This window comes from Sarcophilus harrisii, chromosome 1 (genome assembly GCF_902635505.1).
Source record: "Sarcophilus harrisii chromosome 1, mSarHar1.11, whole genome shotgun sequence".
NCBI classification, from domain to species: domain Eukaryota; kingdom Metazoa; phylum Chordata; class Mammalia; order Dasyuromorphia; family Dasyuridae; genus Sarcophilus; species Sarcophilus harrisii.
In genome coordinates, this window is record NC_045426.1 from 228,375,047 (window position 1) to 228,403,021 (window position 27,975).

Sequence of the window (27,975 nt, forward strand, 5' to 3'; positions counted from 1 at the left end):
CTGAAGATTAAAAAAAATATCTAAATGACAATCTTATTAGTTCAAGTGGAGTGCGTGAATATTTGCTAATAAATTAAGACTGGGTTCTGAACTTTCAGCCTCTGCACACTTGTCACATCTCATAAACCTACAGTGTCCTGATTGCGTTCATTCGTCTGCCAACTGGCAGGCCCCAAGCATCACATTTCTACTTCAGTGCTTAGCTTGTTTTGTTTCTTGAAGCTGCACAGATGAAACCTGAAACCCTTAGCATGGAGCATGAAGTCAACACACTCCAGCGTTTCTAGAGCTAAGAGGAGAATTAAAAAAAAAAAAAAAAAAAAAGTCCTGCCTTCCAAGGGACCCATATGGCTTTATTGAGATATATTTGTAATTTTTAAAATATGGAAATTCCCTCCTGATAGCCTCGATCTGCACTGGGAGAATTCAATTGCAGTAAGTAAACCTTTGAAGTTGGTGATTCTTCCTCACTCATTCGCTGGCAAGACTAAAAGAAAAGAACCCTTCCTCCAGAGATTGGTGAGTGAAATCTAGCTCTACAGCTGTTCTCTTACCAACTCAAGTTAGACTCTATCTCCTGTCAAAAACACATCATTTCTAAGCTGTATTTTTTTTTCCTTTTTTTTCTTTCTATTTTAACAGTGGGAGGCCCTGAGAGGGAGGAATAAAGTTAATATAAGAAACAAAAAAAGTAAAGGAAATAGAAGCAGTTTTGAGAAAGGTGGGTGGTTTCTGTGGGGCCAGGTGAACAAAACCTTTTAGGGAAATGACTGGCCCTACGGGGGGCCCCTCAGTCCTCTCAGATGTTTCTCGGAGAAAAGACCTTATCTTTCAGGTTCAGAGAATTGTAAATCAGTCACTAAGGAAACAATCACCTCCCACCCAATTACTGAGCCAGGACTTGATTTGAAGGGTTATATGTTCAGGCATAGATTCTAGCTGGAGGCAAAGTCTCTGGTGTCTTATTCAGTTCAGTGCCTAAACTCATTTTGTACTTTCAACTTTGGGACACTTGAAGATAAAAAGGACACCATAGTTCTTTTTTTTAGTGACTCCAGGGATTTCGTCACTAGGGCTAAGATTTCTAGAATTTAAAGCTGAAAGGGGCTAGTGAGATAGCTGAACTAGTATTTTCATTTTGCAGATGAATAACCCGAAGTTCATAATGGTTATCTAACTTGTTTGAGGTCACCTAGGGAGTAAGAAACAGAACTGGAATTTGAACTTAGATCAGTTGAAAAAAAAAAAAAAAACAACAACCCATAAACCTTCTCTATACCCATTATCTGCCTTCCTCAACCATATTATTTTTTTTTTTAGAAACAAGGGCTTCTGACTCATCAGTTTTATGCTTCCAATTACTTTCCATTCTTCTTTGTCACCTACAAAATATCAACATAAATGTTTTCAGTCAGTAGGTCAGTTAGTTAACTAACCAAGGACTTCCTGAATGCCCAAAGGAAACCAAAACACAATCCAAGATGGCCTTGGGTAAGGAGAGAGATGCTCTGATTGGTCAGGGTTTTAACTTTGAAAGATGTTATATTCTCAGTGGGGAGACCAGACAAACAACCAGGACAGCAAAACTGGACTGTATAGATGCATATGATTTTTATTCAGTGGAAAGTGTTGGAGTGACATGGTCAAAGTGACAGGCATGACAAATTATTTGGGGTCTGGTAAATAAAGCAGCTTATAGAGGGCAGAAGGAGCAAAATTGGAGTGACAGTTGCATCCAGGTGCAAGATGACAAATTTCTGAGCAAGAAATTAATTAGCAAAAATGGCTATGTTGTGTAATTAAGAATGACATTGTATGCTCCTAAGAAATTAATTTAATTTATTTTTAATTTGTGGAATAAAATAAGCATTTTCATAATAGTACAATAAAAAGATGATTGCATATGAAACTGCAAATCTACTATGTACAACTTGCTATTCCTTTTATTTTAATTTATTATTTTTTTTTTTTATTAAACAACTTTTTATTGACAGAACCCATGCCAAGGTAATTTTTTACAACATTATCCCTTGCACTCACTTCTGTTCCGATTTTTCCCCTCCCTCCTTCCACCCTCTCCCCAAGATGGCAAGCTGCCCTATACATGTTAACTAGGTTACAGTAGATCTTGGATACAATATATGTGTGCAGAACCGAACAGTTTTCTTGTTGCTCAGGGAGAATTGGATTTAGAAGGTATAAATAACCTGGGAAGAAGAACAAAAATGCAAGCAGTTTACATTCATTTCCTAGTGTTCTTTCTTTGGGTGTTTGCTATTCCTTTTAAATAGATCACAAAATTATCATGTAAATTTCTTTTTTTCTCTTTTTTATTCCCTTCCTCACTCCCTCTATCCTTGAGATGACTACCAATGAGCATATAGATTGAGATATAAATAGATATGTATATGTGTGTATACATATGTATAAGTATATATACATATATATGTATACATATGTCCATATGTATATGTATGTAAAATTATTCTATACATATTTCTACTTATCAGTTCTTTCTTTGAATGCAGATACAATTGAAGTAGCAATTGTTCCCTTTTTATTTACTCCTAAAGGGAAAACAAATCAATATGGGGATTCCAATAGACAACAAACCCTGTGCATTCTTGATTCTTCCATTCTATATGCTTAGGGAGTTTGATTATCATTTGCTAATAATGACACAAAGTAGTTATTCTAACCCATTTAACTAGGGTTTAAGGCTCTACTATGTGCCAGCTCTTGGGAAACAAAAGATGTAGGCCCTAATTTCAAGTAATTTATAGTATTATGATGGAAATGACAACTATATATATACTTTTAATGGATGGTAAGAGTTAAATAAGAGCAAAGAAGATCAGATAAACTGTTATGAGAAATTTGAAAAGGGAGAGATCATTTCCCTCCAGGAGATGAGGAAGAGGAAATCAGGAAGGTTTCACTGAGGACCTAGCATCTCAGTTGGGCTTTAGGAAAAGCATAACATTCAATAGAAAAAAAACAAACTGGGAATAGGATGATAGGAATAGTCAGTTTTAAGTATAAAAGATGGTGCTGTGGGATAAATTGGACTCACGTTGGTAACCTGGCAGTTTAGGTCTAGTATTAAAATGAAATAAGATACTAGTAAGTCTTTCAAGCTACATGGTACAATGCACAGAATGCTGGACCTTAAGTCATGAAAACTCATTTTTCTGAGTTCAAATCTGGCTTTTGACATTTACTAGCTCTGTGATCCCAGCCAAGGCATTTGACCCTGTTTACTTTCATTTCCTAATCTGTAAAATGACCTGGAGAAGAAAATGGCAAACCATTCTAGTATCTTTGCCGAGAAAACTTGACAAAGAGTCAGAAATGACTGACTGAGCAACAAACAAAAACAAAGTCGTGATCCAATTGGTGGTACGGTAATAGAACATCAATGTGACTGGAAAAATCACTTAATCCCTGGTTGCCTCAATTCCCCATCTGCAAAATGGGTACACAATGGAGAAGGAAATGACAAACCACTCCAGTATTTTTGCCAAGAAAACCCCAAGGACAAAATGCATGGGGTCGTGCAGACTCAGACACAACGGAACAGTAACAGCAAAATCATTCAACAGTTAACAAGAGGAGGTTGATTTAGCAAAAGCAGAGGAAGTCTATTCAGCAAGAACGTCATACTGATTCACCTTAAGATTACTTCCTGTTTTTGATAATACTGTCAGTCTAGTTCAGAAGCCTGAGAGAATGGCAGCTCCTCATAGCTTTTTGTACTCAGGTGACCAGGAAGCCACAACAACAAAGTAAACCAGCTCCCTTAGCCAATTAGTTCTCAAGGAAATTTTTTTAACTTAAAAAATATTTATTTATTTTATAATAGCTTTTTATTTTCCCAAATACATGCAAAATTAGTTTTCAAAATTCGCCTGAAACCTTGTTTTCCAGAATGTGACAATGTGAGAGATAATTCTGAAGCCTGGTAGGATTAAAATGTATACTTCTGAGTGACCAAAGAATCAAAATAAGTTCTGGTATTACTTCCCCCCACAGCCCCCAGACAGCAAGTGATCCAATATAGGTTAAATTTGTAATTCTTCTGAACATATTTCTATATTCATCATGCTGTGCTAGAGAAGTAAGATCAAAAGGGGAAAAAAAAAACACCAGAAAGAAGAAAGCAAACAAACAACAAAAAAGGTGAAAAAACTATGCTTTGATCCACATTAAATCTCCATAGAGCTCTCTCTGGATGTGAATGGTTCTTTCTATCACATATCTATTGAACTTGCCTTCTTAAGGAAAATTTCAATATCCCTTGAGGAAAAAAATTAGTGTCACCCACATGGGGTTAAAACTTTAAGCTAGCCCCGCCTTGATGGTAGGAAATTTTATTCCTATCTCATATAATATGAAAATGGTATGGAGATGGAGATGCAAATGACCAGAATGAAGATGAAAGATGGAAAGTAATGCAGAATATTTGAAATAAAAATAGTAAGAGAAGACTAGATAGATAAATTATTACTAGATTATGAAATTATTGGATTCCAATCTGGAACTTACAGGTAAGAAATGTGAAAATACTGAAGGTTTTTAAATAGAGGACTGGCATAATCATAGTTGTATTAAGTTAAGAAGACTACTTAAGCAGTGGGTGGAAGATGGATTGGAGAAAGGCTAGGGAAGAGACTGAATCTAGGAAAATCATTTGGGAGGCTATTACAATTATCTAGCTTTGAAGGGACTAAAATAGGGTAGCCAGAGTGAGAGCCCAGAGAAAAGCTCTAGAGATATAAAGACAAAAAGTGAAACAGTACTTGCCCTCAAGGAAATTATGTTCTACTAGGGGAGTTAACACACACATATACATATGTATATACACATACAGCATAGACATATTTATCTACCAGTTTTTTATCTATAAAATATATAATGTATGTATATATAAACATATGTAGCAACATTTCTAAGCTGTACCTTTAACTAGAACTAACTCACAGGTTGAGTTCCTAGAGGGACAACTACCTTAGTGCTCAAGATATTTATTGAATATAAAATCCTAACTCTATAATTTGTGAACTCTTTTTACTATGCTTATTTTTAATAGCCAGCTGACATTATTAAGCCAAGGCAAAAGCATTTACTGTGAAGGTTATTCTTTATCATTCATTATATTATTCAGAAAACTTATTAATAATTGTTTGTTTAAATCCAACTTCACGTGACTAGAATGTTTGAACACAGAATATTGCCCTGACCTCAGTAACTCTCCAGGGATGCCAGAGATAATTACAAGGAATCATGGCTCCCCCAAGTCCTGGGCTCCTTTGATTATCTTTGTAGGTAGCAAGTGAATCTTGGTTTTTAAAGGACTACTAGGAACAAAGTCAATCTTTGGCCATTGAATAACTAGCTAGTTGCCTTCTAATTCAATTAACTTTGATCAGAGAATTTCTTCACTCTTAATAAAATAAAAGGATGACTGTGTGAATACATCTGTATTTTGAGACCTTATTATCCTATGGTTTATTACCTATCCTTTATCTTCTGTGAATTCCTTAACTGAAGCAAGTGGAAATAAATAATTAGGAGGCATTTTTATCAATTCCCCTCCTCACTTTACATACAAAAATAAATACAAAGTAATTTAGTAGAGAGCAAGAGGCTAGGAGCTGGAGAATCAAGGAAAAACTCATTAAGATATTCCTTAAACCGAGTCTTGAAGGACATTAGAGATGTTAAGATCTGATTTGAGGAGGGAATGATTTCCAGAAATTTAGACCAGCCGATGCAGAGCCACAGAGGAGATAGATGAAGTGTATGTGAAGTAAGAAGATCAAATTGACTGGAGCACAGAGTATATGAAGGGGAATAAGGTGTAATAAACCTGGAAAGGCAAGTTAGGACCAAGTTGTGAAGAGCTTTAAATGTCAAATAATGGGAGTGACATAGACATGTACTTCAGGAAAATCCCTTAGGCTTAAGTGTGCAAAGTGGATTAGACTGAGGAAAGACTTCAAGAAAGAACAATTAGAAGACTATTGTAATAGTTGAGTCAAGAGATCATGAGGTCTGAACTAGGGTGTTGGCTGTATAAATGGAGAGAAAGGAGATAGATTTAAGAGCCATTTTGGAGGTAGAAACAAGAATTTAATAGGGACAAATATAACTTCAGTACTTAGGCTCACAGAACTAAATGTGCAAGTACAACATGGAAAGACATGTCTGGACAATAATACCTGTGCATAAAGAGGATGGGAATCAAGCTTGCCATGTGGCAATCAATAGAAGCAAATGTAATCTGAGATTGCATTAACAAAAGTATAGCAGTCAGGTCATATTTGGAGTATTGGGATGTAGAATTCAGTTCTGAAACTCACATTTAAATGAGATTTTGACAAACTAAGATAACCAGGAAAGTGAGGGAATCACAAATAACAGCAAAGTCACCCACATTGTCAAATACATATGATAATTGCAGTGAGTTTTATTGAACTGTTTTTGTCTCTTAAAAAAGAAAGCACTAAAAACAAAACAAAATAAAAATAAAATGAAGATTAAAAAAAAAAAGGGGAAAGCACTGAGAGGAATGGGGAGGAAGGAAATGATTGTGATGTAGAAGCAAAAAGAATCAATCAAACTTTAAAGATATATGAAGATCATTTGAAGTAACTGTGTGATTCTGGGCAAGTCAATCCTGTTTGCCTCAGTTTCCTCATTTGTAAAATGAGCTGGAGAAGGAAATAAAAATCTGCTACAATTTCTTTGCCAAGAAAATCCCAAATGAGCTCACCAAGAGTTAGACATGACTGGAAGAACTACAAAACAACAATAATAGCTTTTTGTTGTCATCAACATTTAAATGTAAGCTCCTTGTGAAATGATAGTGTTTCATTCTTTGTATTTGTATCCCTGATGACTAGCCTAGTGTCTGGTACATAGTAGATGCTTAATAAATTCTTGATTGGTTTAAGGGAGATATGTTGGTGGTTTTCAAGTATTGCAAAGATTGTCATATGAAGGATCAGAATAATTTCACCCCATCCCATAAGATAAAACAAATTATAGTGAATGGAAGTTTAGAGAGGCAGATTTCAACTTAATATAAATAAAAACATTTGCTTTAGGGCTATCCTCATAGAATGGACTAGTAGAAGAGTCAGTGAGTTCCCTGCCACTATAGGTCTTCAAGGAGAGCCTGGATAAAATAATCTTGAGCAAAATCCACATATAAAGGGTAGGAGGAACATAAAACCAAAAAGAAGCCATTTAGAGATGTAGGTGTTAATCAAGAAGCTAATGGAAGAGACAGTGGTTTGCGATATCAAATGCTGCTGAAAAAGTCAAGAAAGGCTACTCAAATGGAACTGTCAACTCATTGCTTTGGGAATTCAGTCCAGAGAAAATTCTAAGATTATTATAGAAGAGGTGTCATGAGATAGGAGTTGAATTAGGTGACTTCTGGGGTCTCTTCCAATTTTAAGATTCCATGTTTCTGTAGCTCCCACAGAAATGTATAGATTTGGGATCCATTAAAGAAAAGTAGAAATTAAAGCTGTGGGAACATATGCTCTCACCAAGCAAAAGAACGCTTAGAGAAGTTGTATACCAGGAAGTGGAGAGGCTTGAGGAAACTAGTCACTTCCTTTTTGTGCCCCCATCCACCCATCCATCATAACTTCTTACCCTTGTCTCACCTGAACCAGGGCTACTGTCCTGTGTTGTTGAGTCATGTTGACTTCTTTTGGGATTTTCTTGGCACAAGTACTAGAGTGATGTACCATTTCCTTCTCCAGATTATTTTACAGATGAGGAAACTGAGTCACATAGGGTTAAGTGACTTGCCCCAAATCATACAACTAGTAAATATCTGAGGCCAGATTTGAATTCAGAAAAATGATTCTTTCTAATTCTAGGCCTGTCTAAGAGGAACTGAGTAAGTTTGAGTTAACTTTGTTCCAGATAAATTGACTTGGGACACAACTGTGGGCTCTTTGTACAAGAAGTTCTCTGAAGTCCAGGAAATCTCTTTTCTGATTGCTTTAACCTCCTTGATTATGAATTTTATCCTTTGGATTGCTTTTACTTGCTTGTTTTTTGTATGTATTTTTGCCATTTATATATATTTTATAAATTTGTATATGTTTTTATTAAATGATTTTTTAAAAAAAAATTTGAATCCTTGGGCTTTGAGTGATAGGTTGTAGCATATTATGGCATAACCCTCAGAAAATAAATGGAACTCAAATAAAATCTTGAGGAAAATCCACATATAAAGGGTAGGAGGAACATAAAGCTAAATAAAGCCATCTAGAGATGTAGGTGCTGATCAAGAAACTAGTGAAGGAGAGGGTAGTTTGTGGTATCAAATGTTGGTGAAAAGTCAAGAAAGGATTCTCAAATGGAGCTGTCAACTCATTGTTTTGGGAATTCAGTCCAAAGATAAGCATCTAGGATTGCCTATCCCATATGGCTCTTGTCCATATCATCAAATATATTCAACATAGAAGGTACACTAAAAAATGCCGAAGGCCTTTCTCACTTTCTCCAGATATTGTGAAAATACTAGCAAAGTACTCTGACTGCCTATCTCACCATTGCCCTCTGTGTGATGTTCATTTTGAATTTTTTGAAGATTGTTGTAAATTATTCCTTGCAATTATACAGCAATATTAGTAGAATGTTGATATTTAAAAAAAAAAAAAAAAAAAAGAGGCTTTCCCCCACTCCTTATTAGGAAACTTGGTACAAAAATAAGCTTTCCAATGTGCATAAGTCAATCTCTATTTTCATAAACAGTTTCCCTCCAATTTGGGCATGGAGTGGGATCTCCTTCATGACAGATCTCTTCTGGCAAATATTTGTCTCTTCTGTTTCTCACCCCATGACCGGAGATTTGTTGAATGGGGTTATTTCTGTTTTTATGTCATTCAAAGAGGCTTGGGTTATTTTACGAATAATTAGAAGACATATTATTGGAAAAAGAGATTTTCAAAGCAACATTTTTTCTCTACTGAATCAAGTGGTTTTTTCCCTAGCAAATACTAAGCAAAATGGAATCTTTTCACTTGTTCAATTGATTTTCAGTCACTTCTGACTTTCTATGAACCCATTTGGGGTTTTCCTGGCAAAGATATTAGAATGGTTTGCTATTTTCTTCTCCAGCTTATATTATAGTTGAGGAAATTGAGGCAAAGAGGGTTAAGTATCTTCCTCAGGGTCACACAGCTACTAAATGTTTGAGGCCAGATTTGAACACAGGTTCCTGACTCCAAGCCCAGCACTCTACTTACTCGTGCCACCTAAATGCCCTCGTATTTCTCTTGTCTTTGGACCTGTGATCTCATTGATCAACAGGTCATTGTTATTCAGTTGTTTCAGTTGGAATTGGAATTCTCTTTGAAACCATTTGGGGTTTTCTAGGCAAAGATATTGGAGTGGTTTGTTATTTCCTTTTTTAGTGGATTAAGGCAAATAGAAGTTAAATGACTTTCCCATGATCACTCAGCTAGTAAATGTCTAAGGATAGTTTAGAACTTAGATCTTCCTGACCTGTCTCCAGGCTTAGGACTCTATCCACTGTGCCATCTAATTATCACTATGCCTTTCAATCAGTTGCAAATTGGTAAAGATGTGATATATTATTGAATATCACTTGCAAAGTCTGATGATTGTTTACTCATTGAGGGTGCTCCATGTTTGTGAATATAAATTTTGCATAAGTTAGAGAGTAATGATGTAAGTTAGTAATTGCTGATGTTTTCTTGGTTGCTCTTTTAAGGATTAATACTATCCAAGATTGTTTCCATGTCTTCAGCATGTTTTCTTCCTTCAATACCCTGTATCTTTATCATCCTCATAATTATATTCCTTCAAGCACAGTTTTCCCTCTGAATATTCTTGGTCTAATCTGTCTGCTTCCCCCCCCCCCCTTTTTTTTGTTTCCTTTAATATATTTCTTCCTATCCTATTAGCAGCTAGAACTATGATATTAAAGTTTGTGTAGTGGTCCCACTTCCCTTGATGGTGAAAATAATTTTATAAAAATATTTAAAGATTATTTCATTTTTCTTCTCTTTCTTGTCCTTTCATTTCTATAAAGCTCTTGGGATGATATTAAAACATACGAACAAACTAATTTTACCTTCTACTTCTTTTTCCTTTGTGTAACAATATTATTCATGCCATCATCCTTTTTCTTTTTTTAATTCATTTTTAATTTATAGAATAAAACAATCATTTCCACAAGAGTACAATAAAAAGATGATTGCACATAAAACTGCAAATAAGAAAATTATCATGTAAATTTCTTTTTTTTTCTCTCTCCCTACCCCTACCTTATAGATGGCTACCATTAGACACAAAGAGTCATATTTACATAAAATTATCCTGTATGTATTTCAAATTATCAGTCCTTTTTCTGAATGTAGATAATATCTTTCTACATAGATCCTTTTTATTTCATTTGGATATTTATCATAGTTAAAATAAGTTATTTGCTCAAAGTCATTCTTAAAACAATACTGTTCTTATTGTACATAATGTTCTCTTGGTTCTGCTCATTTTCTCTTCGTTATTTTGTGCAAGTCTTTCCATGATTTTTAAAAATCATTGAGTTCATAATTTCTTATAGCACAACGGTATTCCATCACAATCATATACCACAATGTTTTCAGATATTACCCAATTCATCATCTTTTTTCATAACATTTGGTAAATGAATTTATATTCTCAACCACTTTGACCACCACTCTCTTTGACACTTTCACTTTTTTGTAATGTTATTTGCTGTTAGTTATGTCTAAGGCAAACCAATTCTTTTCTTACAGAAGGTATTTATTATATAAGCCTAGGAAACTTTTGTACAGTCTACAGCTATTTAACCTCTCTCAATCCTTTTTCCATATATGTTTTCTGATATATTTTTCATCATTCTCACCTTTTCTCATCTTTAAATTGGGGTCACTGAGTATGTGTATGTTTTTAAAAATGAATATTTATTGATTTTATTTCATTTTTATATCACCTACATATATCCCTATTTTCCTCCTAGAAAACCATCCTTAATGTTATTTGGTTGTTTCAGTCATCTCCAACTCTTTGTGACCCCATTTTGGGGCTTTCTTGACAAAGGGACTGAAGTGGTTTGCCATTTTCTTCTCCATCTTGAGTAAATTAAGATGAACAGGGTTAAATGACTTGCTTGGGGTTACACAGCTAATAACTTCCTGAAACCAGGTTAAAATTCAAGAAGATGAATCTTCCTAGTTCCAAGCTCAGTACTTTATGCAGGGTGCCACTTAGCAGCCCCACTTTAATGTTAGAGAACTAATAATGGTGATCCAGTAGATAGAACACTTGACTTGGAGTAAGAAAGACCTATATTTGAATCTGGTCTTAGACATTGACTAGTTGTATAATCCTGGGCAAGTCATTTAACCTCTTTTTTACCTCAGTTTTCTCAACTGTAAAAGGAGATAATAATGGTACCTTTACAAGTCAATTTGAAGATCAAATGAAGTAATATTTGTAAAAGTGCCTACCATAGTTACTAGTACATAATATCTACTATATAAATGTTTATCCCCTTTCCTTCCTCTCTCTCCACTCCTCACTCCAGAGTCCAAAAGCTCCACTGAAATGTTTGCTTTTCTACATCAGATGAGTCTTACTTACTTATAATCCAGAAGTTTGGGTGGAAATAGTCCAAAATTGTGGTTTTTCTATATATGAAACTTAGGTGCTTTTAAGAGTTATTTATTCTTTAAAATCCCCCAAGTTGTAGTATCATTATGACAACTCATAATCTCCTTAGCCAGCATTATTTTAGTTATTTTAGATCAAGGGAGAAGTCTGTTTATTCCAAACTATTCACTGACTTCCTTTATTGCAATGTTCTATAAACAATTAATAAAAAGATGAGTCATCATATTTATAATGATCAAATCAAGAATTAGAAATAATATAAAGAAATAAATCAGGTAAAAAAGTGTTTGTCAGCTGCAGACTTAAGGTAAACAGGGAGGGAATGAAACACTTGTTATCTCTCTGCTAATTTCAAGAAGTGACCAGATCCAACCATTCTGGAAAGCAATTTGGAACTGTGCCCAAAGGACTATAAAACTGTGCAGCAGCAGGGCCATCACTGAGTCTTTATCCCAAAGAAATCATAAAAGAGGAAAAAGGTCCTACATGGGCAAAAATGTTTGTAGCAGCTCTTTTTGTGGTGGCAAAGAACTGGAAAATGAGCAGATGTCCATCAGCTAGGGAATGGCTGAATCATTATATGAAAGTAATGGAATATTATTCTATAAAAAATGATGAACAAGCTGATTTTAGAAAGACCTGGAAAGATTTACATGAACTGATGTATGTAACGAGTAGAACCAGGGATACATTATACACAATAACAGCAAGATTGTGTGATGATCAACTATGAAAGACTTGGTTCTTCTCAGCAGTTTAGTATTCCAAGGTAATCCCAATAAATTTTGGGTGGAAAATGCTATCCACATCCAGACAGAGAACTATGGAAACTAACTGTAAATCAATACATGCTATGTTCACTTTTTTTTCTTTTTCTTCTGTTTTTTTTTCTCTCTCTCATGGTTTTCCCTTTTATTCTAATTGTTCTTTCCCAACATGATTCAGAAGGAAAATGAAAAAAACAAACAAACAAACATATATGTATAACCAAAAAAAAAAATTATTTTTATGAGTAACTAGGGAAAATTTAAAAAAGAAAAAAGTGACCAGCAAGGGCAGCAAGCCCATTCCAATTAAACACCCTCTTCTGTAAAGTGTTAGTAGCAGGACAGAGCTCTAGACTTATCAATACCCACTAGCATTAGTGCCCTTTCAAAGCACTTCCTTACTCCTCTCCAGACCTGATTTGAACTTTTCTTTCACTAAAATCTTGCCAACCTTACCTTTCAGACTAAAGGATATCTCATTATTACTTCTCAGATGTCCACGTAGTCATGCTCTGGAAGCTTTTCTCTGTTTGCAAAGGAGCAGCCTGCCTCAAAGAATAATATTTCTCTCTGGGGTTTAGAATTTCGCAGTTCTGTGCAAAATCAGCTGTGAGACACTTGGAACTTGGAATTAACATAACACTGCCTCAAAACAAACATCAGTACTTAATAGAACAAGGATGATTTAACTTGTGTTCCTGGTCTCTGGCATTTTAGCATTCTATCCAGAGCAAATCATATGTGCATGTATGTGTGTGTGTGTGTGTTACATGCAATAGACATAGCACTATGCAAAGCATTATTTGATAGGCTGATTCAGTGACTAAAAGTCTAAATTACATATGGGATATAAAACATGCACAAGTCCCAATGGGACTTGTATATCCATATAACACTAGGAAACATATAATCTCAAGCAAAATTAAAAGAATATCACTGTATCTATTAAATAAAATATTAAGAAATAACAAGGTATATAATTTTATATATTTATATGTATAATAGCAAAACTATTCATAGCCAACAGAATAATTAGCTACAATACAGATTAAAAGCAAATAAGCATTAAAAAATAAAACAAGAGCACACTTAATATATATAGGAATTACACATAAATTAATCTAATTATTATTATAATATATTAATAATTAATCTAAAATTATCTAATTATATTAAAGGCACACATTACATGGGTAAGCATGAGCAATATCATCTAATTACATGTATAAGTACTTCTCCAGATTCCTCTGGGACATCATTGTCTGATCATTGGATAAATAATGCTAAATATTCTGTGACTTTTTGACTTGTCTGCCACTATATAGGAGCTAGTTGATGTTATGGATATGAATGTACTGCTGTGACTGCATGTATTATATCCTATATGTAATAGTCTTCATTAAATCTATAGTCTTGCCTATCTCCAGCCATTCAATTTCCATGTGTTATTCCTTTCCCCCTCACCATGAGCTTAGATGGATATTGAACAGTCTAATCACTTCCCTCCCTCCTTAGAGCTCTCTAACCAGATACTCTCTCTTCCATCTTAACTTTGCCATCATGGTGTCTTGCTCCAGATTTACCCATCCTTTCCGCTGTACTCTAAAAATAAAAACCTGCCCGAAAGACAACATATTTGCTTTCATCTTTAAACTTTTCCTTTCTGTCATCATTAGTATTCAATTTGTCCTGAGGTAATTGCCTCCCTGGCTACCCTTTGCAGTACTAGTGACAAATTCAATGGTACCTTCTGACTCACTGGTAGTGATGAGGAAGTTGGAATATTCTTTGTACTCCATTGCTGTTTCCAGATTCTCCCTCTACCACCACCATTTAGCATCCTCTCCTTTGAGATTCATGGTATTCAAATTTGTCATTCACTCAAACCCAGATGTCCACTATCTATTGATCCTCTAGGTACAGGGGTCCTCAAACTATGGCCTGCAGGCCAGATGCGGCAGTTGAAGACCATTATCCCCCTCACCTAGGACTATGAAGTTTCTTTATTTAAAGGCCCACAAACAAAGTTTTTGTTTTTACTATAATCTGGCCCTCCAACAGTCTGAGGGACAGTGAACTGGCCCCCTATTTAAAAAGTTTGAGGACCCCTAGCTAGGATATTCTTCCTACCTTGGGTTTTTACCTGGCTCATAATCTTTTTTACCTCAGCTCCTGCTCTCATAATGGGAATTTCAACATACATAGAACCTCCCTCAAATACACTGCCTTCCCAATTCTCGAGTCTATTCAATTTTCAGAATGTACAAGCAATATGTGCATGTTTTCTTCCTCATTAGAATGTGAGATTTTTGAGAGGAGGGGTTATATTTTGGTGTCCCCAAAACTTAGTACAGTGGCCAACAGAATAAGTATTTTTTAAAATAATTTTTTATGATTATTGATTTGCAGTATAATTTGACATTTGGTACAAGAGACTACAAGATAGTATAGGAGATAGACTGGACCTGAAGTCAGGAAAATTCAAGATTTTAAATCTTGAATAGACTAGACACTTAATAAGTATTCCTGTGACAGCATATCATTTATTAGATGTGACCCTGGACAAGTCATTTAACCCTGTGTCCTTATCTCTAAAGTAAACTGGAGAGGAAATGGAAAGCCAGTATGTGTAGCTGTAAAAGAAGGTAGTTATATTTTTTAGTTTCCTCCAGATAGCAAAGCAGAAGAAGAGTTTCAGGAGTAATTATGAAAAAAGTGAAAATCTTCAGTCATGTCCAATTCTCATTTGGAGTTTTCTTGGCAAAGATACTGGCTTTCCATTTCCTCTCCAGTTTATTTTTTATTTTTATTTTAAAAATTAAATAACAATATTATGGAGAAAAATAACTTTGAAAGACTTCAAGCACTCTGTTGTGATGGTAAACCACTATTCCAAAAGTATGAAGTTAAAACATGCCACTTAACTCCTAACAGGTGAAAAAACATAATTTCAGACATGGCCAATGTTGGAATTTGCTTTGTGAGGCTACCATGCAGCTATATACTGAAGGTTTTAATTTGTGTTGCATTAGTACTTTTGTTGAAACAAGTGATTTTTTTAAAAAGAGAAAAATGCCATTATCTTTGATTTGTGGGTGAGCATAAAAGGAAATATAAAAGCCAAACAAAAAACAAACAAAAAAGCAAACAACAACAAAAAAAAAACCCAGCAGCTAGGAACTTTTCCCTTAGGTCGTTATATGCTTCTGCAACAAAACATCATTTCTCCAGGAGAAAGGATAATTCTCCCTCCCCATTCTGCCTCCCAGTATTTTTTCTTCATTCTATCTAGAAGTCCAAGAGAGAAAAAGCATATGAAAAGAAGCCAAATCACTTCGCGGCTCTTTTTAGATCATGGCTATTCCAATAATTTTCTGTTCAAATTTTGCAATAATCATTTACTTAACAGCAGAAATTGATCAACAGCTAAACACCTTTTACGAAAATAAGGTAGAAATGGGTTCATGATTCAGACGTAAGGGGTGATACTATAAATCAGGAGAAGTATTATACTTCTCAAATCTGTGCAGAAGGGAGGAATTTATGGCCAAAGAACTAGAGAACATTATGAAATGAAAAATCTAACTTGATTCTAATATGGTAATGTCATTCTGGTCCTCTTCAAGGACAACCAATCAACCTTTTATATAATGGGGATAATAGCACTTAGTTCATAGGGTGTCGAGTCATTTTAGTCCTGTCCCATTTATTCTGTGACCCATTTGGGGTTTTCTTGGCAAAGGTACTGGAGTGGTTTGCCATTTCCTTCTCCAGCTTTTCCTGCATGGAGAAACTGAGGCAAGCAGGGTTAAGTGACTTGCTGAGGGACACACAGCTACTATCTGAGGTTGGATTGGAATTCAGGTTCTCCTGACTCCAGATCCAGAACAAAAACTACCCATTGATTGCTAATGGCTCCTGAAAAATTGGATAATTTCACGTTTTGCTTTTCAAGATTCTAAAGCAATACCAGAGCTACTTAAACTTAAATGATTTACATTTAAAACAATATGTTGCAATATTGGATTCAGTCTGAGAAACTATTTGTAGCTACTGACCAACTAAACTGACAAAAACCAGAAATCCAACTCTTTTGTCCCCTATTCCAAAATTGAACATGTTGAAGGAAATTGGCTTTTCCAGAGTTCATGTATAATGAACTGAAGTTTATTTAAAAAAGTAAAATTTTACACATGTAATTGTAAAATGAAAATTTATTAAGTCTTTGAATAGAAGCTTATTTATAAAAAAGTAGTGTTTACATTTCACAAATATAAAAATGTCACCAAAAAATTAAATTATGTCTTGAATCCTGGGTGATTCAAGTGTTTTATATTCAATGATACAGGTCAGATCACATCCCTCTGTGAAGCAATCCTCCTTCAATCATCTTACACTTCAGGATAGCTGGCTGCTGTTGCTATTCCACAGTGGTTGTTGTGGTCCCTGGCCATTAAAATGTATCCACTGTCTCCCCACTCCTCACCCCAGCTGAAAATAAAGATAAGTATTAAGTTTCAGAACACCATCTAAAAGTACATTTTTCTTTTAGGGATGTACAGCATTCTGACATCTATTATGATTGAATTTAGACAATGAATTGGACCTCTTAGAATGCAATTTGGTGATTATTTTGTTATCATTTTAGTTGAATAGCTGTGTCAAACTCTTCATGATCCCATTTGAGGTTTTCTTGGTAACAATACTGAAGTAGTTTGCCATTTTTCTTCTCCTGCTCATATAGATGAGGAAACTGAGTCGAATGGGAGATTAACTGACTTGCCCAGGGTTACACAGCTATTAGGAGTCTGAGGTCAAATTTGAACTCAGGTCCTTCTGATTCCAGGTCCAGCAGTGAATTCACTGTGACAACCAGATGCCCTATTTATGACAAGTACTTACTCTATAAGTACTTTTAAGGTTTTCCAGGCATTTTTTCCACAGGATCTTGTGGGTCAGTCAGATAATAATAGTATTAGGATAGTCCAACAAGCTAGCCAACAGGCAATCTTTTATATTATCTATTCATCAGTGATCATGGAAAGTACGAACCACTGGGAAACTCTTATCTACTTGGGATCCTAAAAATAGGACCTTTCCACACATAATTATCCCTTCTCTGTTTCACAGGAACCCAGGAATTCCACCCTCTTCAAAATGAAGTAACCCAAAATCAGCAACAAGCACGTCAATGACATTGTAGGTAAGAAATAGGTTTACCTGTTCTTGACAATCCAGTATTTGCCATTTTTTCCCTGAACACCATAGCCCACAGCCAGAACGCCATGATCTAGGTCTTCACTACTGCATTCTGGTTCATAATAGACACCTAAGATAAAAAGTGAAATGTTAATTTGAGATTAACAAATGAAGATAATATGGTTTTAAGTGTATCGTTAGAGAAATAATGAAATAATGAAGAACAAATTGCTTACCAGATCGATAGAACTGGAAGGATGAATGTCCTGCATCAATAGCAACAGAGATTGGACCCACAGTTGCCACGGCCTTTTCAAGAGCCTTTTCCATCCGAGAAGGGATGTCCACGTATCCAGTGATATTAGCACCAGAATATTGTGGCTTATACTGACAGGTATCATCCTGTTAAAATGAAACATATAAAAAAAGTTTGGTTTAATTTTCAGTGGTGAACACGAAATTTATAAAATCTATGGGCAATGTTTTAACAGCCCATTTATTAGATAAAGAACTCAAGAAGACCAGCTGGATATGGGTGAGTAAAGAATTATCTGAAAGTACATATTGAAAAGCAGCAGAGAGTGAACCAAGGAGTGGTAACATTCCTACACATCACTCCCCAGTCAATATGTTTCCTGTATCCTGTATGAATTCTAATGTATGGTTCAGTGACCCCCATTTCTACCACTGTTGCCACACAGTAGACATATTTCCCAAGGCTCTTATTCAAAAAGATTTCTTCTTAATGATTGTATGCACAGTCAAGGTATCTAATTTTAATTTTTAATGTTTCAGATTCAGTGGTAGGTCTCCTCAACTCCCATCCCCCAAACTGAGATTCTCCTTTTAAATATAACTAAACAAAAATGATGGGGAAATTTAAAAATTATATTTACCGCTGCAATATAGGGATAGGATTCTTCCGTATCAATTCCTCCATTTTCCTTCACATATTCAAAGGCATTATCCATCAAGCCACCCTGACAGCCTGAGTTGCCTTGTGCTGTAGAGCAGTCAACCAAATTCTGTTCACTAAGTGAAACAAGTTTTCCCGTTTTACGGAACCATTGGCCTTCAAGGGAACCAGTTGCACTAAATGCCCAACAAGAACCACATTGACCCTGAAAAAGTCAAAAGGAAATCCTGGTTAGTTTACAAGATAAATATTAATTATCTTTTAAAGACAGATCTAAACAGTTTTGAATATGGAAGGGAAATCAGATGTGATCTGAAGTCTATTTAAGAGACTGTTTATCACTCACAAGCTTCAGTGAATTGTATCTGACTTATCTATAGATCAAAGGTAAGCAACTTTTAATACCTGATTCTTAACAGGAGTTACATAGCCTTTGTCTCTCCAGTCTACAGATTTAGGGATCTGTACTAAGAGAGGTTCAAGAAACAGTCTTCCTTTAGTCCTCCTTTGAACTCTGTTTGTTGAAAAGCAAGTCATCACTTGTCTGAATTCTTCATTGGTCTAAAATGGAAAAAAAAAAAAAAAGGTGATCTAAAATAAGTATAATGGTAGCAAAGATAATAACCTGTTCAGTATCAACATCAGAGTATTACAACACACCCACCATATCACCAAACTTGTTCATTTCCATCTGGAAACTGTGTTTGCCAGCACTGTACTCCAGATTGTGCATTTCAATACTTCTCAAATTCTTCTCCCATATTGCTCTCCTCCAATCTTCATTCTGGAAGCAAATACAAAAATTAAGGTCCAATAAGATTCTGCTCATATTATTACAAATTCAGCTATCCTCACTGTCAGTAAAGAAGTTAGCACATAGTTGGGATCGTGAACACATTCAAATATTGCCATCTCAGAAGGGTTTCCAAGTTCTGATGCTATGGGCATTCTTACCCCCGGGGAAAAGTGACCATCTTGGGCAAATTAAGCTCTTGTCTGGGCAATAGTTGGCTTCTGGGAAAAGGCCATTTCATTAGTGCACCTTGGACATGTACTCAATAAAGTTAGGGACGGGCAAGAGAGTAGTTCAAAAGTTACCTCTCCATAATCCCTTCTATGCTGTGCCTTCCACTGGTACCACTGAGCATCTAAAGTCCGGTCAAGTTTTGGAATAGCAGCTACTAATCCCAAGCATAGGGAAACTAAACATAGGTAGTAATTCATGCTTCAAACCTTCAAGGGGAAAAAAGGAAGAAAGAGACAAATTGTGTGTAATTTAAAAAAAAATGACCAACCCAAACCAAAAATCCAAACTCTTGTTTCTTTGAGAAATAAATACAATTTTCCCAGTGGAAAAATAAAATTCATTTCACCAAATGTTAATACAATATTTATTTATGTTACACACATTATGTGAGATGGGGTAGAGTGAGGGCAAATACAAGAGATTTAATGCAGATCTAGAATTTTTCAGGAAGTTTAGACACATATGAAACCACAATTGCCAACATTAATGGGTACAAATAATAAAAACTGACACCCAGTTCAAAAGCGGTAATTGTTTTTAAAAACTAAAATTTTAGGACAGTGAATCCCAAATGGAAGTCAAGGTTTGACCATAGTGGGTTAGAGACAATTAGATGGCAGAATGAATAATGCTAGGTTTAAGACCTGAGGAACAACATCCTGTTGGGACTCTTAAGCAAATTCTTTAACCATTCTTAGCCTCAGTTGAGGCTGGAAAATTGCGAAAATAATACTATTTCACAAGGTTGTGGTAAGGATAAAATGAGAAAGTTCTTTGCAAATCTTAATATGCTACTTATTTTGTTAAAATTATCATTTTTGTTAACCACTCAAGAGGCTGAGGTTAGACCACATCCCTCTCTCTGACAGTCAACCTAGGAAACTTGTCTCATATACAATAATCTACTACTTAGCTTTCTCCCTCATATTCCAATCTCCCCTAATTAAAGGTAACTATAGTTTTAGCTATTTATATATATATGCTACCAAGCAGCAGCCATTGTGAAAATAAAAGAGGGAATTGTAGCTTGAGTAGTGACTAGTAAAACTCCCATCTCTTTTTTTGGGAGTCCCACAGGATAAGGCAACTGTGTATAGGATACGCAGATTTTATTATATTATTTTTCTTCTCCAACCCATCCATCCCTTTTCCATGTGCTAGTATAACATACAATAGTATGTTATTATTGTCAAGGATACCCACCACCCTTCCAAAGCTCTTAATCTCAGTCATCTTCAACTTCTCACTCCACATTCAATCAGTAACCAAAGCATTTTTCTCATTTGTCTCCATAACAACCTAGTTCCCCACAATCGCTCCTCCAATGAACTTTTGCAGTATAGCCTTCCAACAGATCTCCCTGCCCCAAGTCTTCCTCCATTCTATCAAATCCTCACACAGCAGCCAAAATCATTCTAAAGCTACTAGTTTGCTCTTATCATCTCCAGTATATTCAATCGATTCTATTTCCCCCTAGTATTGTGTTTCATTTTTATCGGATACCTAAAAAACAAAACAAAACCCAACAACCCTTCTATTTGTGTTTATTAGCACAGTAGTATATTATAGAATTGATAGAAATAAAAGATATATCGGCCAAGAGTGCTCACAAATTTTTTCCCCGGTGGAGACGTGTCCTAGTAGAAGTCTGCTGAGGTTTATAGATGTTCCCTCCATTGGAATTGGAATTTTCCCCATAACCTTCCCAGAAAGCAGAAGCTATTAATTTGTCCTTATTTTACCGAGATTCGGGTAAATCTTAAGCCTTAAGACTCAACCGCACCCCCGCATCCCCTTGTTCAGGCAGAACCCACCACACACACATACACCCTGGACTAAGCTCTGCCCACCCAACCATAAATGCCAGCAGAAACCGCAATAATAAACCCTTTCCAGCCACCCCTCTTCCCAAGCCCAGCCTCGCTGCTTCCTTCCTTCCAATCTCCTTCCCGATCAGGACGTATCCCGAGCCAAAGAAGTTTGCCGCTTTCAGTCCCTGCACGTAGTTCTCCCTTCCAGGGAACTGCGGCTAAAAGACTCCTCACCTAGGCGTCTCAGGAAGACCGCGACCTCAAAGGAAGCTTGAAGGTCCCCGTGGGCTGCAGGATCGTCCCAGGTCTCCAATTCCTTTATAACAGGGTCCCGGGCTAAGCCTGCCCCGTCCCACCTCCCATCTCAGCCATTGGCTCTGTCGGGATGAAGGGACCACTAGTAGGTCGGAGCCTCGGTGGCTAGAGCTGCGACTTCTCCGTCTTAGTGGATTAGGGGAGTGTCTACCGCAAGCTTGTGAAAAGACTTATCCCCCGGAATGCGCGGATGAGAATAATTTGTTCAAAGGCCCTGAAGGCATGTAAAGCTGGAGTGTGGAACGCTTAGACAACCTAGACACCAAAGTCATCCTCTGTGTCTCCTGCCATCACCAGTCTTCTGGACTGTGGTGACTGGAAGAGAGAGTAGGTTAAATTAGGGCAACTCTGCCTCACTTCAAGGGAATTTATGAGGGAATCCAAAGACCTCACCAAAAATAGATTTTCGTTCTATAGATAGATCGATAAAAACAAAGGTGTAGTGATTCCTCCCAACAGGCCCAACCTGTCGGACTTTGATGTTGCCTTAAAAATGGAGACGAAATGGGACCGGGGGAGGAGAGGGGGGGGCGCCGGGGGAAAAGATGAGGAAGGAATTTGGCGTTAAGGAGGCTGGTTTATTTTCCTCGTGCAAAGGTGAAAAGGATCAGAACTTTTCTGGAATGGCCTTTATTGGGCTTGGATTTTGAGTTGAGGAATGGGTGGGAGTAAGGGAAAAACAGCCTAGTTACTATACACGACTTAGATAAATGGCTTGGCAGAAGTGACCTGGATAAAACATTTTTATATCTTTGCTAATTCATTTCAACATTTAGAGAATCTTAGAGTTAAAGCTGGATGTGATCTTCCAGCTTTGAATTTTAGATACAAAAAAATCGGGACTTATGTCCAAGGTCAAGCAGCAAATGGCAGCACTATGATTCAAATCCAGGCGCTTTCATTCTAAATTCTGAGCTTTTGAGTATGAAGGCTGAGCCAGGAGATTCACAAGGTACAGATCTGATTACCAAGGAACTTAACTGTGAAGGGACATGATTAAATAGGGACAGAAAAAATATGTGCTATAGGTATAGCAAAATTGGCCACTTGGTGATGTGGGGTTTGGGTTTAGGGTTGAGTCAGAGGCAGGCTTCCTTGTAGAGATGACATTGGGTCAATGGAGTAGACCACGTTCCAACTGAAGATATAAATGGAACAGTATTCTAAGCATAAGAAAAAGAATGCAAAAACTTGGAGGTGAGAAAACCACATTTTTGTACTGGGAGCTATACATAGACCACACAGATCTCTCTTCTCTCACTAATCTTCAGGTGCTCCCTATCTATTGGCTGCTTCTTCTACTGACTACCTTAAGTGCCCGTGTCTCCTTTATCTTCAAAAAATTTCCATATAATTCCTGCTAGCTATTCTTCAATATCTTTTTTCCCCTTTGCAGCTAAACTCCTTAAGAAGGCCATCTATTTTCTTTCTTCTCAATTATTTCTTATCTTTTTGCAGCCTGGCACCAGACTTATCATCAGACTCATCAGACAGCCAGTAAAAATGCAAAGGAGATGGAATGTGATATTTGAGAAATAACAAGGGTCCCAGTGTATCTCAAGCATATGGAGGGAGTTTGATCCGAAAAGGGAGAAAGAGGCCAAATTTTGAAGTGTTTTATTTTTACTTTTTGGAATAATAGGGAATCAACGAATTAAATGGTCAGACCCACATTTTAAGAAAATCTATTTGAGTGGAGAATGGATTAGAGTGGGGAGAGCCTTGAGGCAGGAAAAGCAACCAAAAAGCCATTGAAAAAATCTAAATGTGAAATGTTAAGGATCTGTATCAGGGTGGTGGCAGTCAGAGAAGAAAATTTTAATAGATAAGGAAACGTATCTTCTTCCCCAGAGGGCACAAATAACTTACTCTCTCAAGGTTATACTATTCTACATAAGAGCTAAGTCTTCTAAGTCTTTCTATGTATTGATTTTTCAATTGGATTCCACTTCCTCTGGCATTCAAGGCCAATTTAACAAGTTCATCAATTTTATCTCTATGGTGGGTGGAAGACGAAATGACTGAAGAACAGGTTTGTGCTTCAACCATATGAACTATTAGCCAATACATGCCAATTGCTTAACAAATCAGTTCTAGGAATTGCACATGTTTAACCTATATTGGATTGCTTCTTGCTTTGGGGAGGAGAGAGGGGGGACATAGAGGGAGAAAAATTTGTGGTGGTGGTGGTCTGATTTTCCTAGCACTTGCAGCCTTATGTCTTTTCCCCAAGCATATGCTATTGCCGAAATAAGTAGATATGAGAATCAGCAGAGAGATGATAATTGAAATCATGGGAGGTGATGAAATCCCCAAGTGAAATTATATATATTGAGAGAAGAGTAAAGGGTCCATGACAGAATTTGGGGGGATACTCTTAATAAGTGACCAACAAAGAAGACTGGCAAAAAATGGTCAAACAAGTAAGCAAAAAATGAGGAGAAGGATATGACACTAAAACCTAAGAGAAAAGAGTATGAATGATGATAGTAATCAAGAATGGCAAAGGCTGCAGATAGGATAAGGAAGAAAAGAACTAAGAAAAATAGCTTTAAAAATTTAGTAATTAACAATTCATTAGTAATTTTGATAAGATCGAACAAATCATGAACCTTTTGCTAAAGGCTGTTCAGCCCATCAGTTTTAGAGAGAACAATTTCAGTTGAATGATCATGTCAGATTCTAAATTGCAAAGAATGAAGAGAGTAAAAGGAAAGGAAGTAGAGGCAGCAATTACAGGTGGACTTTTCAAGTTTAGCCCTGAAAGGGTCAAGATTATAATCTTGGATAATATTGGATAATCTTGGATAAATAATAAGATTATAATAGGACAATAGCTAGCAGGAATGGACAGGTCAAATAAAGATTTTTTGGAGATCAAAGGACTCTTGAGCAAATCAAGTCATCTAACATTCATTAAGTATACTATATAAGTCATCATAAAAGCTGAGGATACAAAGATAAGAGACAGTTCCTGCTTTTAGGGAGTTTTTCTTATGATGATAGAAACAACATGCAGTTATGTTCTTCAAGCTATATGTAGGATAAATTGAAAATAATCAACAAAGCACAGGCACTAGCATTAAGAGGGATTGGGAAACCTATGACCAATAACCCCCTATCATGTGCTGGGGATTCATAGACAAAAATTAGGTTTTCTTTGACTTGAAAGAATTGACATTTAATGGGATGGGATTTAGGGGGGGAGGTGTGGACATGTGGGAAGATAAGTTCAAAATATATACAAAGTTAATGCATGCAAAGCAATTTTGAAAGAATGTCGGGGTATATTAGCATAGAAAACACTAACAATAGGGAGATCAGGATCAGGTAGTAGATGGCACTTGAGATCAACATTGAAGGGAATATGGGATTCTAAGAAGGAGAGGTGAGTTCAACCCAACTAGTTAACAAGCATGTGTCTTGGGGTCTAGTAGTAATCTCAGCCCTTCAGACACTGTAACTGATCTTTCCAGGAATTGGTTCTCAACAGAAAAAGAAAGGAAAGGGTATTCATACATTAATTATTAGTTATTAAAATAATGCCATAATATTAACTTCTTTGACACGGGTAAATATGTACTTTAGAAATATCAGATTGGCAGCTATGTGGCAGATAGATAAAAAAAAAAAATAAAAAAAAATAGAAAAAACTTTCAAGAATAATAAAGATAGAAAAAAGAAATTGGAAACAATTGTACCAGTTAGGAGGCAATTACATTATCTCTGTCTGTGTATCTCTCATTGTATCTAAAACCACTTCAAATTCTTGTTCAAAACACTTCTTCAAAACTCTGTCCCTTCTGACTTCATTATTTCTGTCATTGTCATTAACTCATCATTTTATATCCAAAATCTGAGTATAAAATATAATCTTTTATTTTTTTCCTCTCATCTTCAACATCTTGTCAATTTAATCCTATTAATGGTATCTGCAATATTTCCCCATTATTCTTTCTTTACTGGTCCCATTGTCATTATTCAATAATTTCCCCTCTGCTCTAGTCATAGATTTCTCTGCTCAAATTTTGTTCATTCCCAATTACTTAAGAAATACTATTTCTTATAAAATTTTTTTAGTCTAAAAGAAACTTTAAAGATGATCAATTCCAACCTCTTTATTTGATAAGGAAACATTTTCTTCCCCAGAGAGCACAATTGACATGCTCAAGTTGATACTATTCTGTATATGAGCTGATTCATCAGTCTCTCAATTTATTATTTTTTTCAATTCGATTCCATTTTATCTGGCATTTAAGGTCCCTACAATTTAATGGGAGGTCTTATCTCTGTGGTAGGTGAAGGATGAAATGACTGAGGAAATATGAGGTTTGAACTTCAACCATATGAATTTATTAACCAATGCATCCCAATTGCTTAACAAATCAGTTGTCAGTCCCCCAGCTGTAGCCTTGGACTCTTGAATATAGGGGGAGACAGACTTTTATGCATTAAAAATGGTTCATCCAATAATACCAAATAACTAAAAGAAAATTAACTAAGATACAAAATTAGATAATTTGATTTCTAATTGGAGAAGATTGGGGGCTTTGCAAATTAAGAGGGAGAAATCAAACAGATGAAGTTCCCTGAAATCAGAAAAAGAATTGTCTTACTTCTCCTAAGTGTCTATATTCAATTAAAGGAACATGAAAACATTAATTTGTGACTGACTGATTTTCAAATAAAACATATGGAGAGTTTAAGATGTATAATTCTGAGGGCAGCTAAGTGGCGCAGTGGATAGAGTACCAGCCCTGAAGTTAGGAGGACCTGAGTTCAAATTTGATCTCAGACACTTCCTAGCTATGAGACCCTGGGCAAGTCACTTAACCTCAATTGTCTCAGCAAAAAAAAAAAAAAAAAAAAAAAAAAAAAGAATAGAAAAAAGTATAATTCTGAGAAAACTTTTTTCTGTCAATCTTTGAATCTGCTGTGTTTTCTAGTTAGCAAAATCTAGTTCTTATTTAAGGATCTCTAAGCAGTAATTAAAGGTAGTCCAGCTTCCCAGTCATACAGGCTGAGGTTCAAATAATGCAATGAAGTTTCCCCCAAATTCTCACAACTGAATAAAGTTTTCTCACAAAACAGAAACTGAATTGGTTCCATAATTGAATAGAAAGGGAACTGAGCTAGTTCCACAAATGGAATCAGTGTGGTTCATTCAATTGTTATTACCACTTGCTTTTCTAATGCCTTCAATTTCCTCATCTCAAACTACTACTCATATGTTCTAAATTCCAGTGAAATTAGTATAGTTTAAATCAGTTAACCAACTAGCCTTTATTAAGCACCTACTAGACGCCAAGTGCTATGCTATTCATTGAGGATAAAAAGAAAATTAAAATAATAAATAGTACCTGTTGAAAAGGGGCTGGCAGTCTAGTAGAGGGTGGGGTGGTTGTACTAGCCTGCCAGATAGTTTATGGGATTGGAATGGATTGATCCCATCATGACTGAATTTGGGGAAAGATAACATGAAGTGAATCCCCACTTGCTTGGGCCAATGCCTTTTACTGCCTCAAGCCAAGCTTTTTATGGCTGAATACCAGAAGAACCCCAGAAAAAGGGATTAGATAATACTCTATCTGTAGCCATATATTCACTAGAAGGAAAGGTAAATGGGCTCTGAGTCTTTGAGAACCATGAACTAAAGAATTCCATTGATAAACAGGATAAAGAGCTTGATATTTTCTTTGATTCCCTATATTTTTCAAACTTCTCCAGAACAGAAATTATGTGCCAATGATAAAGAAACTTCAGTTTTCTCCATAATTTAGGATACCTAGAATGCAAAAGAAGATTAAAAAACAAACCAACAAATAAATCCATGAACTGATATCTCTACCCCAAGCTCACACAATATACCTCCCACAATATACCTCCTCCACTTGTGCTATTGATCCACAGGGACTCTTAACAAAACCCAGCCATTCACCTATCTTCTTTCTCTCTTTCCAGGGCCATGGAGATCTGGGTTCTGGGTTTGAGAAGCCTGCTCTGGCCTGGACATATAACCACTGAACCTTGGTAGTGCTCTATATAAAGGAAGGTAAGTGGGGCCACACAGCTAGTGCTGGGAGCAGGTAGCATTCTTCAGGAGAAAGGGACAGATGTCTGGGCTTGAAATAGACCTCAACACTGCATCTTTTCCCCTACCTGATTCTACCTTCTCCTAGAGACCCAGAGACACATATGCTAAAAATCAATCCCATAGCAGCAGCACTGCAGCCCTCTGAATTGCCAGTGTCT

The 27,975-nt window shown here is 36.1% G+C and overlaps 1 protein-coding gene and 1 long non-coding RNA gene across 2 annotated transcripts; one reads left to right on the plus strand and one right to left on the minus strand.

Moving 5' to 3' along the window:
• Nucleotides 1-114: 114 nt before the first annotated feature.
• Nucleotides 115-27,868, plus strand: LOC116419196. Its single transcript, XR_004229442.1, has 3 exons — nt 115-519; nt 17,586-17,658; nt 27,685-27,868. It is a non-coding gene; the product is annotated as an uncharacterized LOC116419196 (long non-coding RNA).
• On the minus strand, nt 16,652-21,879 carry LOC100933802 (cathepsin L1). Its single transcript, XM_031937749.1, has 8 exons — nt 21,643-21,879; nt 19,669-19,803; nt 19,235-19,354; nt 18,976-19,131; nt 18,551-18,775; nt 17,891-18,056; nt 17,676-17,784; nt 16,652-16,946 (listed from the first exon to the last, which is right to left on the minus strand). The coding sequence occupies exons 2-8, from the start codon at nt 19,792-19,794 to the stop codon at nt 16,847-16,849; spliced, it is 1,002 nt and encodes a 333-aa protein (XP_031793609.1). The 5' UTR covers nt 19,795-19,803; nt 21,643-21,879; the 3' UTR covers nt 16,652-16,846.
• Nucleotides 27,869-27,975: the final 107 nt, after the last annotated feature.